At 44.0% G+C, this 23,886-nt stretch overlaps 2 protein-coding genes across 2 annotated transcripts in view; both read left to right on the top strand.

Moving 5' to 3' along the window:
• Positions 1-23,886, top strand: part of LOC127055818 (dimethylaniline monooxygenase [N-oxide-forming] 3-like) — a 161,295-nt gene that overhangs the window by 27,301 nt on the left and 110,108 nt on the right. The window lies entirely within an intron of this gene.
• Positions 12,148-22,105, top strand: LOC127055869 (dimethylaniline monooxygenase [N-oxide-forming] 2-like). Its single transcript, XM_050963403.1, has 5 exons — positions 12,148-12,279; positions 16,270-16,458; positions 18,795-18,957; positions 20,243-20,385; positions 21,879-22,105. The coding sequence occupies exons 1-5, from the start codon at positions 12,148-12,150 to the stop codon at positions 22,080-22,082; spliced, it is 831 nt and encodes a 276-aa protein (XP_050819360.1). The 3' UTR covers positions 22,083-22,105.

Raw genomic sequence — 23,886 nt, 5'->3', positions numbered from 1 at the left:
GAACAATAAGTAGAGGGAAAGGTACAATTGGCATATGCTGTAGAGCAGGGTGGCCAGCCTGTGGCTCTGGAGCCACATGCAGCTCTTCAGAAGTTAATATGCGGCTCCTTGTATAGGAACCGACTCCGGGGCTGGAGCTACAGGCGCCAACTTTCCAATGTGCCAGGGGGTGCTCACTGCTCAACTCCTGGCTCTGCCACAGGCCCTGCCCCTATTCTATCCCTTCCCTCCCCCTGCCCTGAGCCTGCCATGCCCTCACTCCTGCTCCTCCCCCCCGCAGCCTCCTGCACTCCACGAAACAGCTGATCGGGATGTGCAGGGAGGGAGAGGGAGGCACTGATCGGCAGGGCTGCCGGTGGATGGGAGGCACTGGAAGTGGGGTGAAGGAGCTGATGGGGGGCTGCTGACATGTTACTGTAGCTCTCTGGCAATGTACATTGTTAAATTCTGGCTCCTTCTCAGGCTCAGGTTGGCCACCATTGCTCTAGAGAATGATTGGCAGAGGGAAGAATTGACATAGCTATCGCAGAATTCTGTGAAAATCTCTTCAAATGACTCTTGTGACTGGAGAAACTAGCCTATAGGAAATTAAGATCTCCACAGAACCAGGCACTGTTTTCATAAGGCAGTATAGAATACATTGGCCATTTATGAGTTATGCAAAAGACATTAGATACATTCATACATTGTTTTCCTTCCTAAGAGTATAATTCCTCCTTTAATAGCCCATTCTGGCCTATTGTAAAGCCCAGTGAGACCTGGTAGCTCATGGTAGACTCTAGACAGCTTAATAAATGAGTACTGTTATCCCAGTGACCAATGGGGTACACAGATCAGAGGAAAGCTCTCGTGTCTGAGACAAAAATCTTCTCTGTTCTGGATATAGCAAATGAGTTTTGGACGCTAAAAACAGATTCAGGTGATCAACATAAATTGGCCTTTTCATTCAGTCACCAAGAGTTCACCTGGAAAAGGTGCATCTTCAGATACTTTAATGCCCCTGCAGAATATACAGTAACTCCTCGCTTAACATTGTAGTTATGTTCCTGAAAAAAGCTACTTTAAACGAAACGATGTCAAGCAAATCCAATTTTCCCATAATAATTAATATAAATGGGGAGATTAGGTTCCAGGGACATTTTTTTTGTCAGACAAAAGCCATTATATACATATACAGTATAAGTTTTAAATAATTTTAAACAAACTACTTAATACTGTACTCACCAATGATGATTATGAAGCTTGGTTGAGGCGGGGCATAGTGGGGTCAGGGCACGGGGGCTTGCCCCACTCCACCCATCCAGCGTGCCTGCTGGGGGCAGGGTCGGGGGCTTGCCCACTCCCCAGCTGGAATGCCGAGTGGGTGGAATGGGACAAGCTCCCACTCCCTGATCCTGCTCCCCAGCTGGAATGCCAGATGGGGAGAATGGGGCAAGCCCCTGCCTCCCAACCCCACTCCCCAGCAGGAGTGCCTAGCGGGCAGCTTGGGGTGAACAAAACAACCTTATAATGGAACATTGCGTGACCTTAAACAAGTATGTTTTCTAATAGCTCTAATAATGAAACAATGTTAACCGGGATGACTTTAAGTGAGGAATTACTGTAACTTGCTTCTGCACAAAGCTGTGCCATGTGATATATGTGGATGGCAAACTGATAAAGACCCTTTCCTGGGAAAAACATTGCAAAGAAAGAAGATACATGTTGTTTCAGGACAGAGTGGATCTAAGCTTTTGTTGCCTAGAGGGCATTGATGCAGGAAAAGGGTGCGATACCTAAGAATAAAGTCCAGAAGATATTAGGCCACAAGTCAACAGGGTACAGGCAACTCAGGAAACAAAATCCCCAACAACTTTAATAGATTTAAAGATTTCTGGGCATCTGTAATTATTCTAGGCAGTTGATTAGTGAGTACTCGGAAATTGTTCAGTCTCTTCTTAGCCTGTTCCAGAAAGATACAGAGATTCTCAAACTGTGGTCTGCGGACCACCAGTGGTCTGCGAGCTCCATTCAGATGGTCCGCGGATAGTTCCCTCTAAGGTATGTGCCTGGGGAGCTGCACACAAGACAATGAAGGGCCACCCACCTAATTAGTGGAGCCGTGCAGGCGTGGCTCCACTAATTAAGTGCCTGGACCCTGGAGAAGATGCACATATAAGGTGAGGTGGTGGCCTTGAGGGGGAATAGGGGGTAGGTGGGAGGTGGCAGTGAGGTGATAAGAGGGGATGGGGGGAATTTGAGATGTGCAGGGCTGTGGTGGCCAGACAAAGAGGAGACTTTCCCCAGCTCCAGGGCTGCAGCTACAGGGAGAGATGGCCCTCCTTCCTGCCCTCAGCTCTGTGGTGGGGGAGAGAACCTCCTCCTTCCAGCCGCAGCTCAGGGGCTGCTGCGGGGGGGAGAGAAGGAGAGACACACCGCCTCCTTCCCAGCCCCAGGGCTGCCATGGTGGGTTAGAAAGGTAAGACTACTGATATTAAAATATCATATTAATATTAAAATGTCATATTAATATATTAAAATATATTAATATTTGGAAAGATCATTAAGTGATCAGCAATTTTCAAGTGGTCCATGAAAACAAAGGTTTGAGAACCACTGAGATACGCACTTGGGGATGAGAACAGAAAGAAGCATCTGAAGGAGTTCAAGAAGAGGATATCCCAGGCTCCATGCCTAGCTTATCTCAAGAGAGGGGAAACATTGAAGTGGGTCCCACTGACTAGTGTGGCAGCGCTGTACTGCATCAAAAGCATGATATTGATGACAGAGTGACAGTTAAAGCCAGGAAAAACTTCAGTGGAGTAAGAGGAAGTAATCAGATCCTGAGGTGGTGTTGCTTGCTACTGTTTGCGCTGTCCAAAATTTTCAGGAACATGTTGGTGGAGAAAGACTTGTGTTAGCAACTTTCTACCAGTCAACTAGATTTCTGGTTAGTGATAAGATAGAGTGGAATGGTTTCCAAAACTTGCATTGTAACCTGGACATTAGCTCTGTAGGGAATACCCTGAGAGAGCTACTGCACCAGAAACAAGAAACTGCTAAGTGCACAGTTCATGGCTGCATGGCTGCAGAGCAGACCCTCAGAGGAGAGGAAGTAACCCTCATGTCTGAACTGCCTGCAACATGGACCAGACACTTCTGTTATGATAAGGAATGTGTGAGAAGTTCCCCCTGGCTTATACAGATGGCTGTTCATACCAGCCTGGTAGTGAACCAGTTTCAGGAGTAGACCTAATATGGGCGAATCAGGGCACTACACGTTGGACCGACAGACCAGTCAACATGCAGAGATGGCTGGAGTCCTGATTCTGCTACAGTTCATTGCAAGTCACCTTAACAACCTCATTTTCTGTACCGATTCCCCCTGCATAAGGCAGACTTTTTTTAACAGTAAGAGCATATGCACATAAGCCCATAATATAAGTTACCCTAGGTCAGTGTTGATCAAATGCAGCCATCAGTGGCTTTTCTTGCAGCCACAGTCTCTTTGGCTGTGACTGTGGGGTGGGGGACAAAGCAGCAGCCCCTCCTGCTCCCTGTTGCTCCTGGATGCACCACCTTGGTGTTGGCTGCTGGCGCTGCAACAAGTGGTTGAGCCCTGAAGACAGCTGGGGCACAACACTGCAGGAGCAGGCAGCGAGTGAGTTTCCCATCTTCCCAGAGGTGGTGGGGCTTCACTGCTGGAATGGTGGGACAGCAGGCTCAGATTGCACAGCTTCAGGCTCCATTCCTGTTCCCTGGCTACGGGGCTGCCGGTTCTGGCCCCCTACTATCTCCTCTGCCCCCCACAACTCCATTGCCCTTGGCCCCTATTGCCTACCCCGACCCCACATCCAGGGCTTAATTTGTCCCCAGGCTTGCCGGGGCTGAGTTAAGTCTTCGGTGAAAAGTGATAATTTGATGTTTGTTAATATCGCTTTTTACAACAGATTTACTAGTTAGCAATAAATAAATTACAATGATTTGGACATGTATATTTATTTGTTTTTCTTAAAGCTAATTAAGTATTTTAGGGAAAAGTGTGAGAGTGGCCACCAGCAAGAGTTGGGGGCTGCACTCTGAGCTCACCAAAAATTTTGTCCTGAGAACCCCTGCCCTAGGTTCAAAGCAAACCTTGTCACAGACCCTGGGATGACTTTTCATGATATGGAAAGCTCCAAACCTTAACTGATTTTTTTCCTACAAGGGAAAGTATAGATTGCTAAATAAACTGCACAGAGATAGAAAGACCAGGTAAGCCATTTCAATCACTGATATATGTTAACTTTGTTATTTGATTACTGACTGTACTTATGCAATGGTTTGACCAATTGCTGTTCTCCTATTATTCTCCCTTTAGTTAACCACTTGTAGTTTGTATTATTGTCAACTCCTGGAATTGGCTAGCTTGATTTATATCAGAGAGACAAGGTGGGTGAGCTAATATCCTTTATTGGACCAACTTCTGTTGGCTGAGAGAGACAAGCTTTCAAGCTACACTGAGCTCTACTTCAAGTCTGGAAAAGGTGCTGAGAGCGTCACAGCTAAATACCACATTGAACATTGTAATTTCAATCTAATTTTCATGTTGTTTAGTACTTTAGGGAAGCGTAAAAAATAAGTTAACCTTCTAGCTGTTTATGCTCATAGACTCATAGACTTTAAGGTCAGAAGGGACCATTATGATCATCTAATCTGACCTCCTGCACAACGCAGGCCACAGAATCTAACCCATCCACTTCTATAACAACCCCCTAACCTATGTCTGAGTTACTGAAGTCCTCAAATTGTGGTTTGAAGACCTCAAGCTGCAGAGAATCCTCCAGCAAATGACCCATGCCCCATGCTGCAGAGGAAGGTGAAAAACCTCCAGGACCTCTGCCAATTTGCCCTGGAGGAAAATTCCTTCCCGACCCCAAATGTGGCGATCAGTTAAACCCTGAGTATGTGGGCAAGACTCACCAGCCAGCACCCAGGAAAGAATTATCTGTAGTAACTCAGATCCCAACCCATTTAACATCCCATCACAGACCACTGGGCATACTTATCTGCCGATAATCAAAGATCAATTGCCAAATTAATTGCCAAATTAGGCTATCCCACCATACCATCCCCTCCATAAACTTATCAAGCTTAGTCTTGAAGCCAGATATGTCTTTTGCCCCCACTACTCCCCTTGGAAGGCTGTTCCAGAACTTCACTCCTCTAACGATTAGAAACCTTCGTCTAATTTTAAGTCTAAACTTCCTAGTGTCCAGTTTATATCCATTTGTTCTTGTGTCCACATTGGTACTAAGCTTAAATAATTCCTCTCCCTCCCTAATATTAATCCCTCTGCTATATTTACAAAGAGCAATCATATCCCCCGTCAACCTTCTTTTGGTTAGGCTAAACAAGCCAAGCTCTTTGAGTCTCCTGTCATAAGACAGGTTTTCCATTCCTCGGATCATCCTAGTAGCCCGTCTCTGAACCTATTCCAGTTTGAATTCATCCTTCTTAAACATGGGAGACCAGAACTGCACACAGTATTCCAGATGAGGTCTCACCAGTGCCTTATATAATGGTACTAACACCTCCTTATCTTTGCTGGAAATACCTCGCCTGATGCATCCTAAAACCGCATTAGCTTTTTTAACTGCCATATCACATTGGCGGCTCATAGTCATCCTGTGATCAACCAATATTCCAAGGTCCTTTTCCTCCTCCTACTTCCAACTGATGCGTCCCCAATTTATAACTAAAATTCTTGTTATTAATCCTTAAATGCATGACCTTGCACTTTTCACTATTAAATTTCATCCTATTACTATTACTTCAGTTTACAAGGTCATCCAGATCTTCCTGTAGGATATCCCGGTCCTTCTCTGTGTTAGCAATACCTCCCAGCTTTGTGTCATCTGCAAACTTTATTAGCACATTCCCGCTTTTTGTGCCAAGGTCAGTAATAAAAAGGTTAAATAAGATTGGTCCCAAAACTGATCCCAGAGGAGCTTCACTAGTAACCTCCTTCCAGCCTGACAGTTCACCTTTCAGTACGACCTGTTGTAGTCTCCCCTTTAACCAGTTTCTTATCCACCTTTCAATTTTCATATTGATCCTCATCTTATCCAATTTAACTAATAATTCCCCATGTGGAACCGTGTCAAATGCCTTACTGAAATCGAGGTAAATTAGATCCACTGCATTTCCTTTGTCTAAAAAATCTGTTACCTTGTCAAAGAAGGAGATCAGGTTGGTTTGGCACGATCTACCTTTTGTGAAACCGTGTTGTATTTTATCCCAATTACCATTGACCTCAATGTCCTTAACTACTTTCGCCTTCAAAAATTTTTCCAAGACCTTACATACTACAGATGTCAAACTAACAGGCCTATAGTTACTTGGATCACCTTTTTTCCCTTTCTTAAAAATAGGAGCTATGTTAGCAATTCTCCAGTCGTACAGTACAACTCCTGAGTTTACCGATTCATTGAAAATTCTTGCTAATGGGCTTGCAATTTCATGTGCCAGTTCCTTTAATATTCTTGGATGAAGATTATCTGGGCCCTCTGATTTTGTCCCATTAAGCTGTTCGAGTTCGGCTTCTACCTCGGATGTGGTAATATCTACCTTCATATCCTCATTCCCATTTGTCATCCTTCCATTATCCCTAAGCGCCTCATTAGCCTTATTAAAGACTGAGGCAAAGTATTTATTTAGATATTGGGCCATGCCTACATTATCTTTAACCTCCATTCCATCCTCAGTGTTTAGCGGTCCCACTTCTTTCTTTGTTTTTTCCTTATTTATATGGCTATAGAACCTTTTGCTCTTGGTTTTAATTCCCTTTGCAAGGTCCAACTCTACATGGCTTTTAGCCTTTCTCACTTCATCCCTATATGTTCTGACCTCAATAAGGTAGCTTTCTTTGCTAATCCCACCCATTTTCCACTCCTTGTAGGCTTTCTGCTTTTTCTTAATCACCTCTCTGAGATGCTTGCTCATCCAGCTTGGTCTACAACTCCTGCCTAGGATTTTTTTCCCCTTTCTTGAGATGCAGGCTTCTGATAGTTTCTGCAACTTTGACTTGAAGTAATTCCAGGCCTCCTCTGCCTTTAGATCTACAAATTCTTCAGTCCAATCCACTTCCCTAACTAGTTTCCTTAATTCTTTAAAGTTAGCCCTTTTGAAATCAAAAACCCTAGTCCCGGATCTATTTTTGTTTATCCTTCCATCTAGTTTGAACTGAATTAGCTCATGATCACTTGAACCAAGGTTGTCCCCTACAACCATTTCTTCTATGAGGTCCTCACTACTCACCAAAACCAAATCTAAAATGGCATCCCCGCTTGTTGGTTCTTCAACTACTTGGTGAAGAAATCCATCAGTTATCACATCCAGAAAAATCTGAGCCCTATTATTATTACTAGCACTTGTCCTCCAGTCTATATCTGGGAAGTTAAAGTCTCCGATGATCACACAATTCCCATTAGTATGTACTTCATTAAAAACATCAAAGAGGTCTCTATCCATATCCAAATCGGATCCCAGTGGTCTGTAGCACACCCCAAGCACTATTGCAGGGGAGGCTCTAGTTGCTTTCTTTCCCAATGTGATTTTTGCCTAGACAGACTCTGTCTTATCCATTCCATCACTTCTTATTTCTTTACAGTTAACCTCATCATTGATATACAATGCTACTCCACTACCTTTGCCTTTATTTCTGTCTTTCCTAAACAGCACGTAGCCTTCAATACGTGTACTCCAGTCATTACTACTATTCCACCACGTTTCTGTTATCCCTATAATATCTGGTTTCACTTCCTGAACCAGTAGCTCTAGTTCCTCCATTTTGTTACCTTGGCTCCTCATATTAGTGTACAGACATCTTAATTTTTGCCGTTTGGCTTCACTGACATTCTTTATCCAGTCAGGCACAGACATTCTACCACCAGTATCACCTATTAGACTGGTATCTACACTACTCCTCCTCCTTATGTCCATTCTTCTGCCCATGGCTGTATCCTCTCTTACTGTGTTTTCTTCCCTCTCACTGTTAAATTCCGGCGTGGAGATTACCTGGACGTCTCCCAACCATCTCCCCCTAATTCCTAGTTTAAAGCTCTCTTAATCAGTTGGGCCAACCTCCATTCTAGAAGTCTATTTCCCTCCTTACTCAGGTGAAATCCGTCCTAAGAGAACAGTTTCAATCTAATTTTCATGTTGTTTAGTACTTTAGGGAAGCGTAAAAAATAAGTTAACCTTCTAGCATTTATGCTCTTTAATAAAAGCTATAAAACCACCCCACATTGGTTTTCTCTGCTCAAATGGTGATGATGTAAAAACAACCTTAATGAAAGGGACATTAATTAAGTATTAATTAAAATATTTGACTGAAGTCCTGAAAAGCCTATTGTTGCTGCAGCTGCCCATAGGCAAACTCAGGTAAGGCAGCATGAAGACTGGGCTTGGATGATGAGAATGGAGGCTGAACTACTCAGGGGTGGATTGACTCTCTGTTATATCCTTGGGAGCAGCCGGTTTAGGAAGAAATTACTAGAGGCCAGACAGCAGACAGCTAACAAAACTTTGCATGAATTTTTTAGCTAATTCGTTGGTGGATGGATGATATGGTGCTGATGTGATGTGGTGTATTCCATTTGCCTTCATAAAATTCTGAAACTTCTGAGAGACGAACTACGGTCCGTTGTCACTCACAGGTTGTTCTGGCAGACCAAAACAACTGAAAAGTCCTTGTAGTTTTTGGATAGTACTCTTTGCAGTAGTGGACTGCATTACAGAGACTTCTGGCCATTTAGAATGGGCATCTACTGCCATCTAGAACATGCTTCCTTCAAGGGGGCCAGCAAAGTCAATGTGAATATGTTGCCATGGGTTTTCAGGCCAGTCCCATGGGTGTAGGGGTGCCCACTAGGGTGCATTCCTCACACCCGGACATGACACACAAGCTTTTGCCTTCTCTTCAATAGCACTGTCCAATCCAGGCCACCAAAAATAGTTTCGTGCAATTTCCTTCATGCGCGCTATTCCACAGTGACAGGAATGTAGCTGTTCTAACATCTGTGATCTCAGTGGTGATGGAATAATGACATGTCTCCCCCACAACAAACAACCAGATTGGACAGATAACTCCGTCCTTCTGGACATGCAGGTAACAAGGCCGGGTGAGACCGGAGAGGTTTGTCGAGATTTTCCACACATCACCAGGTTCATAACGTGGGACAATAATGGGTCAACGCGAGTTGCCTTCTTTATCTGAGTAGCAGTGATGGGTGTATTCTCTACCTGTTCAAAGTAGAAGATTTTCTTTTGGGCACTATTTTGATATTTGACTGGCAAAGGCAACCTTGAGAGGCCATCTGCATTGCCGTGCAGAGTGGATTTCCGATATTTGATTTTATATGTGTGTGCTGAAAGTAACAATGCCCAACGTTGCATACGACTAGCAACTAATGGGGGAATGCCTGTGTAGGGTCCAAAAATTGATGTCAGAGGTCGATGGTCTGTGAGAAGAGTAAACTTTTGCCCAAACAGGTACTGATGAAACTTCCGAATTTCAAAAACAATTCCTAATGCCTCATGTTCGATTTGGGCGTAGTTAGTTTCTGCTTTGCTTACAGTGCGTGAAGCAAAAGCAATAGGTCTCTCTTCTCCCGAAGGCATAATGTGTGACACGACTGCTCCCACTCCATAAGGGGAGGCATCGCAGGCCAATTGTAGGGGTAAGGATGGATCAAAGTGCGTTAGAACTTCAGAATTTAGCAATGCATCCTTAGCTTTGTTAAATGCAACATCACAGGCTTCAGTCCAGTCCACTTCCAGGCCTTGTTCTGCCCAAGGAGTTCATGAAGTGGTTTTAGCAGTGTGGCTAACTGTGAGATAAACTTTCCATAATAGTTCAGTAGTCCTAGAAACGAGCGCAGCTGGCTTACATTTCGAGGTGGGGGAGCCTCCACAATAGCTTTAACTTTTGCAGGGGCCTTATGAAGACCTGCAGAATCAATGATGTGTCCCAATTATTCAACAGAGGGCTTGAAGAATTCACACTTGTCTTTGCGAACTCATAGGCCATACTCTTCCAGTCTTTGTAGGGTAGCCTTTAAATTCTTTAAGTGATCCTCTTCATTCCTTCCAGTGACCAGGATATCATCCAGATAACACTGAACTCCTGACAAGCCACACAAGATCTGGTCCATAGCCCTCTGGAACAGGGCAGGAGCAGACGTTATTCCGAAGGGTAGGCGACAGTATCGATAAAGCCCTTATGAGTCACAATAGTCAACAGCTCTTGGGACTTTTCATCGATGTGCATCTGTAAATATGCTTAACTCAGATCAATCTTACTGAACTTTTGTCCCCCAGCCAGGCCTGAGAAGAGGTCATTGATGCGGGGAAGCGGGTATTGCTCTGCACACAACACTGGGTTGACAGTGACTTTAAAATCACTGCAAATTCGGAGGGAGCCATCTTTCTTCACTATTGGAACGATAGGAGTGGCCCATGAGCTATGGGTAACTGGTATTAGGACTCCATTGGTGACCAGGCGCTCCAGGTCTGCTTCAACTTTTGGCCTGATGGCATATGGCACAGTTTGAGCTTTCAGATATTTTGGTGGACTGTCAGGTTTAATGTTCAATGTCACAGTGATTCCCTTTATACTTCCCAAATCATCTCCAAAAACAGCAGCATGTTTCCTTAGTATAGGGGTTAGACTGGTTTCTTCTTTAGTCATGCGGTGCACTTCTGCCCAGTTCAGCTGAATCTTCTCAAGCCAAGACCTACCCATTAAGGCTGGGTCGTTACCTCTCACCACAAACAGTGGCAATTTAGCAGCCTGTCCATTGAGCTCCACCTTAACATCAATAGTTCCCAACATGGGCACAGCTTTTCCTGTATACGTTTTCAGAACGGTTTTTGTTGCCTTAAGCGGAAGATGCTGTAGCTTTCCTTTATACACAGTCTCAGAGACCAGCAAGACGGCTGCACCAGTGTCCAATTTCATGCGTATAGGTTTGCCATCCAACAGTGGGGTTACCCAGTATTCATGTGAGCCCACTGCCAAAGACAAAACATGCAGTGGCACTTCCTCTTGCGATGAGGTGTCTCCTTGATCATCCTGGGTCTGCTCTATGGTATGCACGGTCCCTCTTTTTGTCGGCCAGACCACAGGCCTCTTTTTCTTTTGTTTACAGGCACACTCAATGTGTCCCTTTTTGCCACAGTGTTGACACACCAGGTCCTTACACCAGCATTCTGATGCGTGGTGACCCAGCTTACCACAGCGCTAACATTCTTGACTCTGCAGAGTTTTGTGGGTTGGTTCTTGTGACACTTTTTGCACCCTAGGGGATGCACCGATGTATTGCGCCTCCCTTGTAGCCAGTTCCATGGAGACAGCAATATCAACAGCCTTCTGTAATGTAAGCTGAGCCTCTGTCAGTAGGCGCTTCCATATAGCTTCATTGTACAGGCCACACACTCACTTGTTATGAAGGGCATCATTTAACATTTCTGTAAATTCACAGTGTTCTGCTAGCTTTTTTAAAATTGCTACAAATTGTACAACTGTTTCCTTTTCCTCTTGGTCTTTTTTGTGGAACCTATATCTTTCAGCAATTACCAGTGGTTTTGGGGAAAAATGGGACCCCAGGATTTTCACAATGTCACTATAAGATTTAGTCTCAGGCTTAACAGGATGTAGTAAGCTGTGTAGCAGGGAGTAGGTTTTAGCCCCTACAACACTTAAGAATATTGGCACCTTCTTCGCTTCTGTAACGTCATTTGCAATAACAAAAAGCTCAAAACGCTCAGTATACACATGCCACTGCTCAATATTCTCATTAAAAGGTTCCAGTGGCCTGGTCAGAGTAGCCATGATTTTTAGTTTCACTTTCACAGTCAGTGCAAACAAGCAGGTTTTGTTTGTTTGTTTGTTCTTTACCTTGACTTCTACTTCCTTCCGTTACTGGAGCAGCACCGGAATCCAATCCATTGTCGCCACTTGTTATATCCTTGGAGGCAGCTGGTTTAGGAAGAAATCACTAGAGGCCAGACAGCAGACAGCTAACAAAACTACCATTTATTTACAGACACAGAGCTCACCCAACCGGCCGAAACTGGCTGGGCTATCCACAATACTCTGCTTTATCCTCCCCAGCACAGAAGGCTATGGCAAAAAGCGTTGCAGTTATTGGAGCAGGGGCCAGTGGCCTAACAGCCCTTAAATGCTGTTTAGATGAAGGACTCCAGCCAACATGTTTTGAGAGAAGTGAAGACATCGGGGGACTGTGGCGGTTCCAGGTAAGTTGAGTTTGTATCCAGGGTCTTGCATTATAGACAGTATAGTAAGCCAAGGGGTTCAGAATACTCCAGTTCTTCATGCACAACTAGGCACGTCCCTTCTCAAATAGAAATGAGCAGAGAGATTGCTGACTGCACTGGAAAATGCCTATTCTCCATGGGGCAATACACACAGCAATGTTGTTCCTCAAATCAGAGTGGGCTTCCCAGACAAAGGAGACTGCTTGCTGCATGATTTTTCTCTGCATATTCCTTTTTAATATCATGAATGGAGGAGGGAAGAGAGGATTCTGAGGATAAGAGAGATCCACCAGTGTCCAAAAACCATGCCATTATGGGAAGTGAATTGAGTAAGGTACGCCTTCTAGGGCTGGTCAAACATTTTCTATCAATATGGTTTTAAATTGGGGTTTTGACTGTGGTGGTGATCAACAGCAAGGATAAAGCAGTGAGATGGAACTCAGAGGGATTTTTAAAAAATACCAAGGTTGATTTTAAATTAAAAAGGGCAGGGGGAGGGAGCAGCAATTAGGAATACCTTCCATAACACAACTCCAGCAGGCCCAGCTTCCTCCAGATGACACTTCCCACTGAAATTCTGACACCCAGCTGGAAGACAAGGAGTTTTATAGAGGGCTTCACCACCCAGAATCCTTTGCAGGCAATGGCAAATCCCCACCTGGTCTCTCTGGGTGACTGACAGCCCATCCAGCAAATCAGCTCTTTCCCTCACTCCTTGCTCTCTAGGCACTTCACCTCATCACATTCACTAAATGATTTGTTGTGAAAATGTCATGGGGAGCAGAGAGGATAAAAAACACTGTCCAGCAAGGTCTGATGCATACTCTATTGATATTAACCTAGGATGGTCATGTGGCTAGAGCATAGGCATGGGAATCAGGATGTTGGGAGTTTTGATCCCTGCTCTCACCGCACATTTCCTGTGTGATCATGCTTTGCCTCCGTTTCCCCACCAGTTACAATCATATAATCATAGAAATAAATGTTGGGTTGGAAGGAACCTTAAGAGGTCATCAAGTCCAGCCTCTTTTGCTGAGGCAGGATCAAGTAAACCTAGACTGTCCCCAACAGGTGTTTGTCCAACACTTTCTTAAAAACCTCCAATGATAGGGATTCCACAACCTTTGAAAGCCTATTCCAGTGCTTAAGTACCCTTATAGTTAGAAAGTTTTTCCTACTATCAAACCTAAATTTCTCTTGCAGCAGATCTAAGTCCATTACAACTTGTCCTACCTTTAGTGGACATGGAGAACAATTGCTCCGTGTCTTCTTTATAACAGCCCTTAACATAGTTGAAGGCTGTTATTAGGTTCCCCCCTCAGTCATCTTTTCTCTAGACTAAACATGGCCAGTTTTTTAAATCTTTCCTCATAGGTCAGGTTTTCTAAACCAGTGATCATTTTTGTTTCCTCTCCTCTGGATTCTCTTCCATTTGGGCATATTTTTCCTAATGTGTGGTGCCCAGAATTGGACACAATACTCCAACTGAGGCCTCACCAATCCCAAGTACAGTAAGACAGTTACCTCTCATGTCTTACTTATGGCACTCCTGTTAATATATCCCAGAATATTGGATTTTTTTAATAGCTGCATCACATTGTTGACTCATTCAATTTGTGAACACTAGATCCTTTTCAGCAGTATTACCACCTAGCCAGCTATTCTCTCCCTTGTAGTTGGGCATTTGGTATTTCCTTGCTAAATGAAGTACCTTGTACTTGTCTTTATTGAATTTCATCTTGTTAATTTCAAACCAATTCTCCAATTTGTCAAGATCATGTTGAATTCTACTCATGTCCTTCAAAGTGCTTTCATCCCTCCCAGTTTGGTGACATCTGCAAATTTTATAAGCATGCTATACACTCTGTTATTCACGTCATTAATGAAAATATTGAATAATAGCAGAGCCAAGACTGATTACTGAAAGATCCCACTAGATAGCCCTCCCAGTTTGACAGCACACCACTGATAACTTCTCTTTGAGTGTGGTCTTTCAACCAGTTCAGCACCCATTTCATAGCAATTTAATTTAGATCACATTTCCCTAAGTTGCTGATGAGAATGTCATGTGGAACTGAGTCAAAAGCCTTACTAAAATCATGTTAAAGATGAAAATTAAGTTGGTTTAGTATGATTTGTTCTTGACAAATCCATGCTGGCTATTTCTTATAACCCTATTGTCCTCTAGATGCTTACAACTTGATTGTTTAAACATTTGTTCCACTATCTTTCTTGATATCAAAGGTAGGCTGACCAGTCTATATTTCCCAAGGTCCTTTGTTTCCCTTTTTAAAGATAGGTATTACATTTGCCCTTCTCCAGTCCTCTGGGACCTGACCTGTCCTTCATGAGTTCTCAAAGATAATTGCTAATGGTTCTGAGATTGCTTCAGCTAGTTCCTTAAGTACCGTTGACTGAATTCCATTAGACCCTGCTGATTAGACAACATGTAACTTTATTGAAATATTCTTTAATCTGTTCTTTCCCTGGTTTGGCTTGCATTCCTTCCCCCTTGATGATGATAATTGTTTTGAATATCTGGTCACCATTAACCTTTTTAGCAAAGACTGAAGCAAAATAGGCATTGAACACCTCAACCATTTTGACGTCATCAGTTATTAGCAATCTTTCCCCACTAAGTAGAGAATCTACATTTTCCTTTATCTTTCTCTTGCCCCATTGTATTTAAAGAATCTCTTCTTATTGCCTTTTATGTCACTTGCTAACTCCTTTTGTGCCTTTTCTGATTTTGTCCCTTCATAGTTGTACTATTCTTTTGTACTCCTCTTTAATAATGAAGATAATATTTACCTACCTTCCAGGAGTGAGATGAGGTTTTATTTTTTGATGGTCAGGAAACACTGAGATCCTTGAATGAAAGTGAAAATTGCAAGTATCCATGTCCTGTCCGTATGCCCCAGGGGACATTCCTTCTCAGCTCCAAACATGGAGATCAGTTCACCTCTTAAAACGTGAACAATAACTAGGCATATTGTTTATATCCAGATATACTGATTTCTCCTAAATAATGGGCTCTTTCTCTGTTTTCCTGTGCTTTGGAGAGCTGCAAATGACGTTTTCAATCTAGAAAACTCTAGCTAAAACAAAACATCTGTCTTGATTTCGTTCTAAAGGTGATCATTGTAAGTATATTCTATGTGAAATATAGTAGATACCACCTGGTTGAATAAGATTTCTGAGACAATAATGTAGCACAGCCAAATTGTTTGGAATATTTAGTATCTATCAACTGGAAGCGGTTTTGAACAATACCGCTCTTTAGTTTCAGGAAGGCATAGTTTTGAGAGGAATTTCAAATCCCACAGCATACATGTGGGCTTGAAAATTCCTGACCTTCACCTGTTGTGGTTTAAGTCCTGTTGAGTACTACTCCTGTAAGATTGGCTTGAGGGGAGGGGGAGCTGAATGACTATTTTTGTCAAGAATGATATAAGAAGTTTTCAGAATTCATATATAAGGGGGAGGGGCATAAATTCCTGTTCGCTATTGACAAATTCTGCCAATGACTCCAATTTTTCCCTCTGTTGTAAAAATATGGTGTCCACAATCTTGACAGAAATCTTCAGGTTTCATTCCATTTCCAAGGGTAGTATTCACAACGAAAGGTGAATAGCGTCCATTGAACCAAAACTCCCATTCCCTCGAAAACATTACACAAATCACATCTGAGCCAGACAGGTTTAGAAATGTTTGCTCGTTCTTTTTTTGCATTGCTTCTTCCCTTCTAGGTTCCAGCTGGGGTTGGAATTGGAAGTGGTGAAATGGTGTAAGCATATCTGTCCTCATAAAATTTCCAGCCTAGATTTTCAGTCTTGTGAATGAGGTTGAGTTAATCATCCCAACTTTGGGATGTTTTTATGTCATGCAAACTTGAATGGTGAAACTTTTTGTATTGCCTCTGGACTACATTATTTGAAAATCCTGTCCTGGTTTGGTTGTTTCCTGCAGGAGTGTGATACGGATTGGAAAGCCAGTATTTATAAATCTGTGACCATTAACACTTCCAAGGAAATGATGGGTTACAGCGATTTCCCCATCCCAGAGGACTACCCCAACTACATGCACAACAGCAAAGTCATGGACTACTTCAGACTGTATGCCAAACATTTTGATCTTCTCCAATACATACGCTTTCAGGTAAGAAACGACATCTCTTTGGAGGTGTGGAAGTAAAGTGCAGCTCTGGGGGCTAACTGCTCCCCCTAATCCAATAAATTTGATGACATTGCATGGGATGCTGCGATATTATCACACATGACGTGACACAGTCACCAAACAATGCCTTGTGTGGTGATATTTCAGCAAAGCTGAATTAGATCAGCTCTCCTGGAAGACTGGATAATAGCAATAGATAGCACATCTAGAGCTACGCAAAAAGATTTTCCTGCCCTGCTCCTCTGTCAAGTTATCCTGCAGTAGTTCATGAGCATGAGTACCAACCTCAGAGCAACTATTAAGTAGCAGGGCACAAACCCCAAACTGGCTGTGAGTTCTATACTTAGATTTCATCAACCATGTATCAAGTGTAAACTCCTCAGACATTTTAACAGACTTAACATGAAGCCACAGACAGTCCCCTTGGGAACTCCAATCTATCTTGCCACCTCAGCAAGCTTGCCTTTTGCCTTCCACCAAAAATCACAACTATATTCAGGTAACTCCCTGGATCAGTCACTTACCCAGATCAGTTGCACTTCGATCTCACACCAAAGCCAACATTTGGAGCCAATCCTATAGTAAACCATCTAAAGATTTATTACAAGGTTAAAGCAGGTAAACATAAACACACAAATGAGTTCCAATCTTAAGTTTCAAAAAGTAATAGCAGCTTTTATGATAAACAAGCTTGATATGTCCTTCAGGGCTAATCCGGGCCTGGGGATCTTTTGCTCATGCGTAGTAATCCTTGCCCTTCAGAGCACAAGAAGCATAAAAGATACAGTTCCTCCTTGTTAGGGCTTTTTATTCCTTCCCTCATCTGTGTTGAGTTGCAAATTCATCTGTTGGGGAAGAATTCAATTGCATATCTCTTCATTAGGGAGGGTATTTAACACAGTCTTTTGTCCTCTGATGTTCCACAATGGTTTGTCTGGTGTTGATGAATAAATATTACCTTATGACATGGAATACAGATGTTATAAGTGAGATGAATGCAGGCAGCAACTTGCAATCATTCAATAAAATCCAAGCACTAAACACATTCTTATAACTCTGATATCTATTTTAACAATACTAACACACAGGTAAGCCAGACTGGTTTCCAGTTATGCATTTGTCAGTGTTCAGTTGGCCTTGGGGCCTTGGTATAAGCAGGCACCTTGTCTGCCAGCATCACACCCCCAAGCAAAACGTCAGTGACAAATAACTTTTCTGATGAGAAGTGAAAACCAAGCCCTAGACCAAGTGTGGTCATCAGCAATTCCATGACACAGTCTTCAAGAGCAAGTGGTTAGCTTTGATGTCCTGAATTACTCACATTGTCCTTACCCTCAGACAGATATTTACAACCACATACCGGATCTTGGGGGACTGTTATATTAACTTCCTGAATGTTATCTGTACATATAATCTAGATCTCTGTGAGCCAAGGATTGTCATCTGGCTGGTTGGGCAGGTCTACCAAACTCTGGCCAGGAACTAGAATCAAGGAGGGGGTGGGTAATTATGAAGTCCCAGGAGCTGTAAATAGCTCCAGCAAAGAACCATCCACTTGGGTAGTTTTCATACACTGGTTCGAGTCAGGCTCAAGAGAGCCAGGAGTCAGAGCTTGGGATATAAAGGGCCAGCTTGACTTGATAGACAAGCCTTCATTTTAATCCAGCAAATGGATGTGACTTTATGTACAAGGAGCGGGGGGACCAAACCCATAGGAAGGGCTGGAAGGACTGGAATCTGCCAGGACTGATGGGGAAACTGGCAAGCTTAAATATGCATTTAGACTCTTTTAGTTCTTTTATATGTACTCTGTAATGCTTTTATCCTAAAATAAATGTACTCTGCTTTGAAAGAGCTATCCGGTTACTGGTAACTGCTGGCATATGCTGGTCATAACCCCTGGAGAGGGAGCAAAGCACAAGGGCTGGACTTTAGTCAGACCTGCTGAGAGAAACACAGGGAAGTGCAGATGGGCTGTAGCCTACAGTTCATGGTCAGAAGGAAGGACATGGGTCTCTGCCCAGAGGGAGGTGACATGAGGTATTCCTGGAGCAGACTGTGAAGGGGAGTGTCAAAGGTGCAGTTACCCCAAAACTGTGAGGGCTGGTTTCTGGTATATTAGTATGTATACTGGTTTCCCTGTACTTTTCTCCATGCCTCCAAAAACGCTTGCATAAGCTGTCATTCAGTCAGTTCTCCTTTGCCTGACTGGCTTTGGGTGTGTGGCTTCTTGGCTTTCTCAGACCGCATGCTTCAGCATGAATAGAGGAACAAAATAAAGCCAAGCCAAAGTAAGGGGCTGTCTGCTTTTCTTCTAGACGAGCGTGCTCAGTATAAGAAAATGCTCCGATTTTTCTACCACTGGCCAGTGGGATGTTGTCACAGAGACAGATGGGAAGCAGAATTCGGCCATCTTCGATGCCATTTTGATTTGCACTGGCCACCACATAGATCCTTACTTACCCCTGGAATGCTTCCCAGGTCAGTGGGATACTAAGTATCAAGTCTCTTGGTGACTGGGATGTGACCCGCTCTAACTGGGAATGAACAGACTGGAGTGGTTCAGATAAAAGGGCTATTAAGGGTGGCTAAGCAGCCCTAGAGCTTGTGAATCTTTTCAAAGGAATTCAGCTCATGGACTCAGACTTTAAGGCCAGAAGGGACCATCATGGTCTTCTAGTTTGACCTCTTGCACATTGCAGGCTACAAAACCTCACCCACCCACTCCTGTAATAGACCCCTAACCTCTGGCTGAGTTACTGAAGTCCTCAAATCATGATGTAAAGACTTCAAGTTACAGAGAATTCACCATTTACACTAGTTTAAACCTGCAAGTGGCCCATGCCCAATGCTGCAGAGGAAGGCGAGCCCCCCTCCCCCCAGGGTCTCTGCCAATCCCAACCTCAAATATGGTGATTAATTAGACCCTGAGCATGTGGGCAACACCCACCAGGAAGATACCTGGGAAATAATTCTCTGTAGTAACTCAGAGTCCTCCCCATCTAGTGTCCTGTCTCCAGCAGTTGGTGATTTTTGCTACTGGCAATCACCAATGGGCCAGATGTCACTGTAAGCTGTCTCATCATATCATTCCCTCCATATACTTATCAAGCTCAGTCTTGAAGCCAGATAGATTTTTTGCCCCCATTGCACCCCTTGGGAGGCTGTTCCAGAACTTCACTCTTCAGATGGTTAGAAATCTTCATCTCATTTTGAGCCTAGTCAAACTATTAGAGGAAGGCAGGGTCAGCAGAAGCACATCCTGCTCATGTGTATTGTCCTTCCCTAGGTCTTGTCCCATTTTGTGCTGAAGGCAAAAATCTTTGAGTCCTTATCCCAAAAGCAACATCCAGTTAGAAGGACTCTGCTCCTGGAAACTGAGGGAGCTAGGGGCGGGAGGGTGGAGGGGTGGGATGGATTACAAGCCTTTGAACCAGAAGCAAAGTTTGGGGTGCCCACATGTCTTGGCAACGTTCAGCTATAGTCAGGTCTGAGAGGAGTTTCAGTTATGGCCTGATGCTCTCCTCCCTTAGGGCACGTAGACCTGCTGTGCGTGGATCTAAATACCATACACACACCCTCGTAGTGACCCTACAGACACTGTTCTCCCGCATGGAGATATTCCCTTATCCAGAGCCTCTCCATGTACTTTCTCACACCCTCTCCAGGCACTGGAGATGCATCTTGGCCAGGTGTATAAATGCTCCTTTTTATATAATGACTTCCTGGCTGAGGTTTCACCTTCTGGCTTCTTCTCCCTTTGCAGGTGTAGAGAAGTTTAAAGGAAAAATAATGCACAGCCGGGAATACAAGTATCCAGAAGAATTTCGGGACAAGAGAATGGTTGTAGTTGGCTTGGGAAATTCTGGAGTAGATATTAGTTTGGATCTCAGTCACACAACCAAACAGGTACTGTTGGCTATGACCTTCCAGCAATTTCAGCCTCAGAGGCTGGAAGGTGCTGAATTGTTTTATTTAGCTACTGGGTATGAATAAGACTTGTTATTATCCGAGTCTCTGCTGAAGACTTTCCTTCCTATGCTGACTCTGATATGACTGCACAAGTTCCATTCACAATGAGTCTTCATCTTGCAGCATGTAAGGATAGTACTGACAGTAATAGCCCAATAAAATAATTGCAAGCTGTCGAACTAAATTTATTCCTGATGTACACCACATGTGCCCAGCCCAGCCCCTTGCTAACGGTGCATGCAACTCTGTATGGACCCACTGCCATGCAAATGGTAAGAAGGCAGAAATTGTAACTGATCTCACTTTACAAATACATCTTAGCCTTAAAGTCACTTTAGAGCATAACACAGCTTGGACGCAACCTGAGTCCCATTGAAGTCAGTGGAAAGGCTCCCACTGACTTGAATGAGCTTCGGATCAGGGTCAACTGTAAGAGGCAGTGTTTTGGACCATCACTGTAGGATACCAAATGACCTGTGAAAGTCTTCAGAATGCAATTTGTGTCCAGGAAGCCGTAAATAAAAGAAAAGGGGCAGTGTCTTAAACTGAAGTGATTTCAGATCCTCAGCATGGCTTATTGTCCACTTGTTTGATTCCCAGATCTACCACAGACATTCACTGGGGTTCCCCCCGGATTAGGAGAGGGAAGCAGAGAGCCTAAGGAATTGCTAGGCATTTATCTGGGAAAACTGATTTAGTTACAGCCACACTTAAAAGGGAGAGTAACAAATTGGGGCAAACGTCTACTGTTGGGTCAACTCAGCGGATCTCCTCTCTGCTGCTCTGCTCACCCTAATTTTATAGGAAATCCTTGGTGAGAATTACTGGGTGAATCTGAGAAGAATTTTGTCCTTAGTCTTTTAAAATGGGCCCCAATCCTGCAGTTTCCTAATCTTACTTAGCCATCTCAACAAGAGTTTTCCATAAGCAAGTGGCAAGCAGAAATTACAGTCTGATACTCAAAACCTGTTCATCTTACTGTTACCTTATCCCACCTCCCCCGCTTTCCACATGTCTCGTCATTGGTCGTGTGTTGTCCTCATTCTAAACTGCAAGCTCTCTGGAGTGAAAGCTGTCTTCATCACCTTTTTTGGTACAGTACCTAGCGCAAGAGAGCCCAGATCCTTGAGATAGGGCCCCAAGGCAGCACTGGAATACAAATGATGATAATAAATTAATTCAGTGGGATTTTTGCCTGAGGAAGGATTGTAGGATTGGATCCATTTTGTCTTTTTTTATGTAAAACATATTCATTTTTATTCACATACAAAGAGAGGCCAAGCCATCCCACCGTGATATCCCCAAATGATACTACTTGCTTAGCAATGAAACTAACTCCAAGCAGCCTGCACGTTGCAAGCAGACAGGGACAGGCACAGAACAAAGAGCAAAAGCCCTGACCTGTTGCATTTCTGCATCTCTTCCGGCAGGTATTTCTCAGCACCAGGACAGGTGCCTGGGTGGTGAATCGCGTCTCTGACAACGGCTTCCCCCTCGATGTGGTACACTTCACACGCTTTAAAAATATGCTGCGCCACATCATCCCTTTGTACCTGATGAACCGGTGGGGGGAGAACAAGCTGAATGCCAGGTTTAACCATGAAAACTATGGACTGAAACCTCAATTCAGGTAACACCACTATTTCAGGACTCTCACAGCCCTGGGCATTTTATGGGTCAAATTTTCCAAAAATCCTAAGTGACTTAGTTTTTTAAGTCCCATTTTCAAAAGTGACTTAGGTACTTCGGAGCCAAAGTCTCACCGAAAGTCAATGGGATTTTAGGCTTTAGGGTGCAGTTGGGTCACGTTTTCCAGCTTTTCCTCATACCATGAGGGCTAGAGATGTACTTTTTCTTAAGGAAAGCTGAGGTTCCCGCCTGATCACTTAACTCCTGCAGCTGGGGCTTGTAGAAAAACCTCTAATATCGTGAGACTTGCAATAAAATCATGAGAGCTGGTGACACTGTAACATGTGACTTTGCACTTCAAGCTGGGGAGGCAATTCCCAGCTCAGGTAGATGTGCCCATGCTAGCTCTGGTCAAATTACAATGCTAAAAATTGAGTGTCACCTCAGCAGTGGGAGGAGCTGGCCACATGAGCATGTGCATAGTGTCTTGGACTTGTACCAGGTGTGGTGGAATGAGGCCTCACAAACCTCCTGTGAGGGAAGTGAGTGGTGATGTTCCCATTTCACAGACTGGTAAAATGATGCCCACAGGGTGGAGATGCACAGCCCAGGATGGGAATGCTCACAGAATCAAGATCCAGGGCTGAACTTTGCAGCTTAAATCTGTGCCTCACAGACTTTTAAGTTGCTTGCCCAAGGTCACAAATCAAGTCACTGGCCAAGCCAGGAACAGAAATCAGGAGTCCTCTCTCTAAATTCCCTGCACTAAGCACAAGACAACTATCACGTCTACAAGAACTTGGGCAGAGAAGCCCCCCGCAGGAGGGTTAGACACTCTACCCCCTTGGCACAAGTGTAGCACAGGGTGGCCAGCCCCTGTAAGTGAAGTGGGTCCGCTCCCCTGCCGACTGAGGCTGAGCCCTAATGAGGGCCACAGAGACGCTGGAGTTAAGAGCAAGAAGAAATCTGCAGGGACGGAAGAATGCGGCAAATGGGCAGCTCCAGAAAGGGGCTAGGATAGGCCCTGGGCAAGGCTAGGCTCCTGGGAGGTGGCCCACTGCTTGTGTCTCTGGAAATAAAGAACCAGAAGTAGCAGGAGGAAGCTGCTTGGAACCCACTGAAAAGAAGGTAGTGCCAAGGAGGGGCAGATATGGACTGGGAAAGACTGCGATTACCCTGGGATGGGAGCTATCATTTTAGTTGACTTTCATTGGCAAAGGAGCAATGAGAGTCTTTGCCTAGGAAGAGGGAGTTGAGTCCCTGAAGAACTCAGTGCAGAGAAGTGGGACATTAAGGTTTGCTTGAAGATTGTGGACTGTTATTTGGAAGACTAGTAAATAAACTTACACATAGGTGCTTTCTGTAATCAAATGGTGTCGGAGTACTAAGTGCTGGGACCCTCAATCAGTAGACGGTGCTCAGGGACAGCTGCCCCCTGTGACAGGGTGCCTAATAAATCTAGATATCTTTGACCATTTTACCCTTAGCACATGCCTACATTGAAAGTGCAGGTGTGGCTGTAGCCCAGGTAGGCATACCCACACTAGCTTTAATCTAGCACGCAGATGTAACAACGGTAGTGAAGATATGGCAGACAAGGCTTCAGGATAAGCTGGCTAGCAACCTGAGTAAGCACCCAAGGTAAGTAAGAGTGCAATCCTGCGCCACCCTGCTTTCACTGCTGTTGTTTCTCATTCTATGTCTACACTGCCATTGGGAGTGTGATTGCAGCTTAGGTGGGCAGATCTGAGCTAGCTTTGCTCTAGCTAGATCATCACAAGCAATGGAAGAATGTGGCAAAAGGACAGG

The sequence above is a fragment of the Gopherus flavomarginatus genome, chromosome 7 (genome assembly GCF_025201925.1).
Source record: "Gopherus flavomarginatus isolate rGopFla2 chromosome 7, rGopFla2.mat.asm, whole genome shotgun sequence".
Taxonomy (NCBI): Eukaryota; Metazoa; Chordata; order Testudines; family Testudinidae; genus Gopherus; species Gopherus flavomarginatus.
This window is presented reverse-complemented; position numbering and strand designations above follow the sequence as displayed.

What these genes read in the sequence shown, in the direction of transcription:
- LOC127055869 (XM_050963403.1), top strand. Translation starts at nt 12,148, where the DNA reads ATGGCAAAAAGCGTTGCAGTTATTGGAGCAGGGGCCAGTGGCCTAACA. An exon ending in ACCCCTGGAATGCTTCCCAG is followed by an intron (nt 18,958 to 20,242) that starts GTCAGTGGGATA and finishes CTCCCTTTGCAG; the next exon opens with GTGTAGAGAAGTTTAAAGGA. An exon ending in TCAGTCACACAACCAAACAG is followed by an intron (nt 20,386 to 21,878) that starts GTACTGTTGGCT and finishes CTCTTCCGGCAG; the next exon opens with GTATTTCTCAGCACCAGGAC.